The following is an 8,447-nucleotide window of genomic DNA, read 5'->3' on the forward strand; positions in this document are numbered from 1 at the left end:
TCTTTAGATTACCCGGTTCTCGACTTTCATATTTATGGAATCATAAAATACATGGTCTTTTGTGACTGGCTCCTCTCACATATTATAATAGGAAACATGCCTCTTAAGGCCTAGGCATGGAACTGACCTGTTGTCAATTCCATCCACTCCATCAGCCAAAGCAAGTCACAGGGACAAACCCAACTCAGTGAGATGGAAAGTATATTCTTTGCATGAAACTTAAAGGGAAGGGAGAGAAGGACTGCATCTATGCTGAATAGTAATCTAATCTATGAAATACAGTATTATTATATTTTTATTTTAATTGCCCATTTGCCTCATTCTATTTCATCATAATCATTGTCATTTTTCTTGACAGCAGGTTTCTTAACCTAAAAGAAATCTATAAACCTAAATTATAATGTTAATAATAACAATCCCTTTTTCCAGTATCATAATTGTTTAAAATGAAGTTTTTGATTTCACTCTTGATGGCAGATTTTTACAGTGTGCTGTGTTTTGCATAGTACAAGATATGGAGGAAGAAACTGCATAGTAAAACTGAGTATTTACTAAGGCTGGGAAAAATATAGCTGTGGCCAGTCTTCAGATTTAATCATACTTATAAATATTTTTAGGTTTCTGCTGAGCCTGATGGAGCTACTTATGTATTTCAAGGATTTATTCAGGGCAAAGATTATGGGCAATTTGGACTACAAAGACTGGGTAATGTATTCATTTTTATTTTCATGTAGTTCCTTTATTAATCCAGATATCATAAGAAAACACAGTAGATTCTGGACATTAAGCACACTTACCACACTTTGAATTTTGCATTGTCAGGACTATACATTGATGCATCTGATGGCCTTTTGAATAACTGCATTCTTCAAAATATTGGTTCTCTATGTGCCAACTCTGTACAATGTTTAGTTTTTATCATATTTCTAATAAACATGACAAACTGCCATGCCCTTAAGCAAGTACAAAGGAGAAAAAGTGGTATAGATATAAAAAGAAATATTAAACTAAATAATTTCATTTTATCTCATGAGAATTATAATACTTCTCTTCAGTAGGAATATTGTTGCAATTTTCTTACTCCTCCAAAAATACAGTGGCACTTTGAGAAACTTACAGGGTCTGGAAGGGGAAAATAACTTTGAGGAATGAGCCCCTTTTCAGGGTTTTGTGCTATTCAGATATGTAAATTTTCTGTGGTAGGAGGCACGGGGTTTTGTCATTTTCATTTCCTAACTCTTCTAAAATATGTATACACATATAATGATCTTGTTCGAATGTATTTATTAACATAGCTTTTGGTGTATAATTTTCCTAAGGTATACTGTCTCCCATTATTACATTGTGATATTAATGCATAAAGAGTAAATTCAAGCTCTAAAAACTATTGCTTGACATTTATCTTACAAATTCCATTGGTCTGAACTTTTACATAAGTATTCTGAGCCCCAGGAAAAAAAAAAGTATAGAATAAGGTACTAACATTTTTTTTTTAATTTGGACTACAGTATGGCTTAGGTGAACATAGCTATTTATCAAAAAAGCAAATTAGCCTTCTCCAAATGAACAACGATAATAAGATGTCATTTCAGATAATGTCTTGCCAAAATTCTTAGTTTTAAAAACAGGATAAAACATTCATTAGCACAGTACATTAACACAGTCATATAATTGAATGCAGGATGTTTTCACATAACATTCCCCAAAGCATCTCATGCATTACATGTCTAAAACAGAACCTATATAAAAGAAGCAATTTTCTTTCTGAAATTCTTTGAAAAAGAGCTGCTTGTTTATTTTCTCTTCCCCATTCTGTGCCAGCATTCTGGCAAACCTGATTTTTCTCATTTCCTAACTGTGCTAATGTCATAACCATTTCCTCAGCCCCAAGTAGAACATACCTAGTCCTATGCCTTCCTATCTCTTTCATCCACATAAAAGAGTTCTGTTGATTTTAACTACGAAGTGTTCCCCTAAATCCTAGTGCCCTAGTTCACATTTTAATTTCCATTTTTATCTGGGTTGTTGTTATGGTCTTTAAAATACTCCAGCTTTCAGACTGGACTCCGTAGTCATTGTTCAAAATTCTGTATCTTATCACTGAGCCTTTTATTTACAGATGACTTCAGTTATTCCTCACTGCAGGTGGGTGAAAAGTTTGAGCTCTTTAGAATAATATTTATGCGTTCTCAGAAAGCTTATCATTTTAGCCTCCTACTCCTACCACACATCCTTTCCACACAGACATGCCTAATGCTTATCACATCCCCTAAATATGCCATTCACTTTCCCATTCCTCAGATTCTGATGGTCCTGCCTCCTCCTCCATTTGTTATTCTACAGATTTTCTTCAAGGTCAACCTCACATTGTATGTCCTCCAGAAAGCGTTCTTACATTCCACCAGATGGAATTCCTCCTTCCTTTCCTAAAGCATACTGATCATTTATGCTTGAGATATACACATATTTGTGTCTCTGTATTCTTCCCACAATTGTATGAACTCCTCAGTTCAGAGACTCTGCTTATTTATTATTCTGTATCCTTTCCTGGAAAAATATCTTATATATAATAGGCATTGTGCAAAATTGTGTGGAAATGAGTTTCATGAATTATTTTTTGTTTACTATGTATATTTTCAAGTACATGTCTTGTAGATATTTCCAAGTAGATTAATCTTGAGAAAGGAAGAAATTAATTGGTTCATAAAAATAAAAAATCAATTGCGATAAAACAGAGTTGATGTTGTATTCATAATTTTTTTATAGGGCTGAATATGTCAGAAGGTTCGAATTCTTCAAATCAACCTCATGGTACAAATAGTAGTTCTGTGGCCATTGCTATTCTTGTGCCTTTTTTTGCACTTATATTTGCAGGATTTGGATTTTATCTTTATAAACAAAGGTAAGTTTGTTGATTTTAACTACAAAACGTTTCCCAAGCCTACATTTCATGTTCTTTTCACTCTCTAGTTCAAATTTAACTTCCATTTTTTTCTGGGTTGTTGAAATCTCAATGTGCTAGGTATCACCACAGTTGTTGAAACCTTTATTTCCCGTGCCTGTCCCTCCACCACCCCAATATACACACAACAAAAATTGCTCTAAGTTGCACACGGCTTCTGTTTAACCCTTCCTCCTTTTTCCCTGCCAATTTCCTGGTACATAATTAATTTTATAAATTATTTCTGCATTATTCATAGTGAGACTTTAGAGATACAAGATCTAGGTTTAAACTGATGCCAGATTTGTTTAGAAAACTAGGAAGAAGCTTATGTACAAACCTCTTAGTTCATGTGACAATACTGACAGATTTTATCCAGGCAGCTAGATGATACAATCTTCTAATCCTCTCATTTATCTTCTGTTGCTTTTAGAAGAGGATGCAATTAACATGTTACATTTGTGATATATCTCATACATGACTATACAGATCATTAGTTGGTCCCTGTTCACTACATCCATCGCAACATCCTAGTGAGGGGCTTTACTATGCAATTGTCCACCATTTGGGACCATCCTTTATCAAGAAAAAAGTATGCAGGTAACCAGAGAGTTAAATAAATACCTAAATTCATTTTTCTCAAAACTGATTTTTTTATTATAAATATCAGTTGACATTATCTAAGAATGATTTATTTAATGTTATGTAAATTTGTAATTATTGTGTATTAACAGCTATTTAGGCTTTGTCAGTAGCAGATATTATTAATGATAAAAATCATCACTAAATTTATAAAGCATATTATGCTAATCATTTTTATTATTGTGGTAAAATACACATAACATTAAACCATTTAAACATTCTAGGGGTACAATTCAGTGGTGTTTAGCACATTCACAATGTCAGAACCATCGCTCTAAAGGAAACTCTGTACTCATTAAACAGTCACTCCCTATTCCTCCCACCCCTGCCTAGGCAACCACTATTCTGCTTTCTGCCTGTCTTGGTTTGCCTATTCTGGATATTTTATATAAATGGAATCATATAATATTTGACATCTTGCCTGTGGCTTCTTGAACATAACGTTTTCAGATTTCATCCATGTTATGACATAGATCTATACATAATTCCTTTGAATGGCTGAATGATATTCCATTGTATGTTTGAATGTGTTATGTTTGAATATGTCCATTCATCAGTTGACGGACATTTGGATTTTTCCTATGTTTTGGCTATTGTGAATAGTGTTGCTATTTGTATATTTGTATACAATTTTTTGTATGGATACCTGTTTCAGTTTTTTTGAGTATGTACCCAAGAATGGAATTGCTGGGTTACATGGTAATTCTACATTTAACTTACTGAGCAACCACCAAACCATTTAGCTCAGCAACTGTACCATTTTATATTCACACCAACAATATGTGAGGGTCTGATTTCTCCACATCCTCACCAATACTTTTTTTTTGTTTTTTTCCTTCTTCTTCTTTTTTTTTTTTTTTTTTTTATTGTAGCCATCCTAGTGAAATAGTGTCTCATTATGGTTTTGATTTGCATTTCCCTAGTGACATTGAATATCTTTTTATGTGCTTCTTGGCCATTTGTCTATATCCTTTGAAGAAACGCCTATTGAAGTATTTTGCCCATTTTTAAAATTGGGTCATTTATGTTGCTGTTGTTGAGGTATGAGGGTTCTTCATATAGTCTGGATACTAGACCCCTTTCAGATACACAGTTTGCAAATATTCTTCTTTCTGTCAGTTGTAGTTCCACTCTCTTGATACTATCTTTTGATGTTCAAAAGTTTTTCACTTTGATAAAGTCCAGTTTATTTCTATTTTCTTTTGTTACTTGTGCTTTTAGTGTTACACCTAAGAAACCATTGACAAATTCAAGTTCACGAAGATTTACCTTTATGTTTTCAAAACTAAGAGTGTTTTAGATTTAGCTCTTATATTTAGAGCTTTAATTTATTTCAAGTTAATTTTTGTTGATAGTATGAACTTTTCTAAAGCTTCATTTTCCTTAAAGCTATTGCTCAATATCAGAAAAATAAAATTATTTTATGTCTTTGTGATTTTTATCTAATTAGAAGGAAATGATGTTGCTTCTGTTTTTATTGTGACTCTAGTTTGAAAAAAGAGAGACAAATATGATCCACTAGAATTATGCACCTGGCAAGAGCAAGTTGTAAACAATATAACATATCACAATATATAGATGATACTATTGAAAGAAACTTAAGGTATATTTATTTTTTAATTATCATCATACAAATCACTTAATTTTTTGTAGGAAGAAAATTCAAAACATGCATTAAGAATAGTAAAGTCATAAAATGCCAAGTACAAATTACAATAAAATAGTTGAAATGTATACTATTTGGTGTAAATAAAGTAGTTGAGAAACAGATTTATATTAAGATATATCCTTTTTAGGAATTAGATTTGAGAAATAGCTAGTCAAGTAAGCCTTCGTTCCATTACAAATGTCAGCAAATGATGCAGTGGGATGTCAGAAAGAGAGACTAGAAACAAGCACTGGTCAAAGGCGAGAGAAATTAAGAAATAAAGCAGGAATTCAAGACAAGCAACTTACACCATTCAGCCTAGATTCCATGTGTTTTGTTAACTAACAGCAAATGTTCAGTTATCAGTAACTCTTTGGAAACTATTTTCATGACTTGAATATCAGCATAGTTAATAATTTCTTTGAGATTTTGAATTTACTTGGTCTAATGTATATCATTTTAAGCCATTGAATGTTTATGCTTCTGGGATACTGCAAGCACCTTCCCAAGTTAGGCGTAGGCATTAGATGTCTACGCTTCCTGGGACCCTCTTCTTACTACTGTATAACCAGCTCCTTATTGTCCTTCAAGTCTCAGATTAAATTTTACCTCTTGAGCAAGGCTATCTCTTATTACCTCTCCTAAAGTGGCTCCTAGCTGCTCTCTGTCGTACCAACTATTTTCCTTTTCATCAAAACAATTCTCATTATTTAATATTTCTCTTGTTTTATTATTTTGAATTTATTCATTGCTTTCTATCATTGCAATATGAGTTCTATTGAGAGTGATGATTTTGTATGCTTTTTTTGTAAAAAAAAAAAAAAAGTATATATCCAGTACCTAGGCTCATGCCTGGAATAATAGGTGCTCAGTAAATATCTGCGGAATGACTAGTAATGAGATTTAAATTCATCATCATCATCATTTATTTATAGTATACATGTTAATTCATAATGATGACATTATTTCATAATATAATTTATGAGAATAGCCATAATATCATTTATTTACACTTGTATTACTCATATTGGTGTTGTACTTACAAATGTGAATGGATCACTATAATAAATATATATTATATGTAAATAATAAAAGTCACTGAGGATTTAAAATGACAGGTAAATTGTTCAAATTCAGTGTATTGAATTTATGATTTCTCAATTAACACTTTCAAGTTACATTATCCATTAGCAATGATAACTCAAGCATGTTGTATTTGAGCCCTACTCTGCTATTTCTAGAAGAAAGTTAACACATAACTAATCAATGTTCTCATCAACAGGACTGCACCCAAAACACAGTATACAGGATGTTCAGTTCATGAAAATAACAATGGCCAAGCAGCTTTTGAAAATCCCATGTATGACACCAATGCAAAATCAGTGGAAGGGAAGGCAGTACGATTTGATCCCAACTTGAACACAGTCTGCACAATGGTATAACGCGGCAACTCTTTGCCTTCTTCGGAAGTTTGGAAATCGACACACAAAACAGTGCGCATTTAGTTCACTGATAAACAAATTAAAGCACACTTTTCAGGACTTGCTGGGTCACCTTTTTCCTGAGGAATGATAGAAAAGAGTGTTTTTTTCATAAACTGGACTATAATTCTTCATGTGTACCATGGAGAGTTTTACAGAAATTTGGCTGCACTCTGAGAGTGCTTACTCACAGTTTATTTGCTTTTTTTAAAAAGGAGATTATTCTAAAACATAAACTTATTTGCATATATTGGAGGAGCATCCACTATCAGTATTTCTGTGCTTTATAAACTATATTAGAGGGACTGGGTTTAAAAACAAAAAAGATATAAGGTAGAAAATAAGAGCTATACTTACAAGAGTCAATAGATCACTGACTTCTCTTTAACTGTCATGAGCTACATCACACCTGTAAGTCTGAATTTCACACCACTCTATCTGCTGTTCGTTCTTATTAATTGGGTCATTGTTTTCTTATTTCTCTGGTTATTTCAGTTTGAGTCATGCTCTGAAATGTTTATCAGCTAATTTATGGCACAGAAGAGATAAGATTGCCCACTCTCATTTGACTCTTTCTGGTTTTTGTTCTTCAGCATCACGTTGCTGTCTTTTTTTAGACTAGTTGTCACAGTGCCTGCAAATAGCAAGGTCATCATGCTCTCCTCCTGATTTCCCACATTGTTTTGTAACCAATATTATTCAGTGAGCCATGGGGCAGTGCTTATCTCATTGTTTTAGTCTGTTTTGTCAGTCAGAAACCAGTTTAGGTGGCAAAAATTATCTGTAATAATGAAGATTTTGCAGTTATCTGAGACACCAAACTTAACATTCTTTACCAAACTTTACAATGTTTTTGAAAGACCAAATAGAACCTATTAATCTATTGTTTATTTAGTTTACAATGTATCAACTTTTCCTCAGTTGAGCCTTCAAATTTAATTAACTTTGTTTTGAACTTTTATCTAACAATGAATTAGAAATACAAGCTTTTTAAGCTTTTAGCTATTATCTAACAATGAGTTAAACATATATTTTCAACCAACCCTTAATCATAATTCCTAAAAAAAATTTTACTTTCAAATCACCAATATAAAGTTGTTTCCTAAAGTGGTGGATTTACCAAATTTTCATATATTTTAAAATTTCTATACTCTTACTCCTAAGAAGTAGATTTCGGATGCGACAGGTTTCTGTCATTGTCACATTAAGATACGTATTTGCAAGTTATTGGTGGCTCATTTACAACCGTATCACAGTAATGCCAGCATTTTGGTTTAATAGGTCATTGTCTTTCTTTTATAGCATGTTTTATTTCGTTGAATAAATTATGTACCCAGTGTGAACTCTTTGTTGTTGTCCCTTTCAAGTACGGATAATCCTGTAAACAGTCTCCACTTTTTGGATCATGAGACAGAGTGCCTACGAGCAATTACTGCACCCGGGAGCGTTGCTTGGATCTATCTCTACAACGTATAGTGAATTTCTTGTAAACCACTTTGAGATACATTGTTTTGAAAATTCATATAATTTTCTCAACATTGTATTCTACTGACAGGATGCTGTTTTAAATTTTATTCCATCAGTTATTTATTCTTGTTTATTCAAATGACTGCAATAACAATGATTCATTCATTAATGTTAAGGTTAATACATTTAAGATCTTGTTTAAAACAATGTTTCTTCTGCAACTGGCTACTCCTCTTATATTAATGCATACACTTTTGTAAAGAAGTAT

The 8,447-nt window shown here is 32.6% G+C and overlaps 1 protein-coding gene across 1 annotated transcript in view; it reads left to right on the forward strand.

Moving 5' to 3' along the window:
- Positions 1-7,578, forward strand: part of CSMD3 (CUB and Sushi multiple domains 3) — a 1,010,791-nt gene extending 1,003,213 nt beyond the window's left edge. The window contains exons 69-71 of the mRNA XM_064476888.1: positions 618-705; positions 2,767-2,902; positions 6,514-7,578. Of these exons, the coding sequence (XP_064332958.1) occupies positions 618-705; positions 2,767-2,902; positions 6,514-6,673 (384 nt within the window). The 3' untranslated portion in view covers positions 6,674-7,578. The remainder of the gene's footprint in view (positions 1-617; positions 706-2,766; positions 2,903-6,513) is intronic.
- The last annotated feature ends 869 nt before the right edge of the window (positions 7,579-8,447 follow it).

This window comes from Camelus dromedarius, chromosome 20 (genome assembly GCF_036321535.1).
Source record: "Camelus dromedarius isolate mCamDro1 chromosome 20, mCamDro1.pat, whole genome shotgun sequence".
Classification (NCBI taxonomy): domain Eukaryota; kingdom Metazoa; phylum Chordata; class Mammalia; order Artiodactyla; family Camelidae; genus Camelus; species Camelus dromedarius.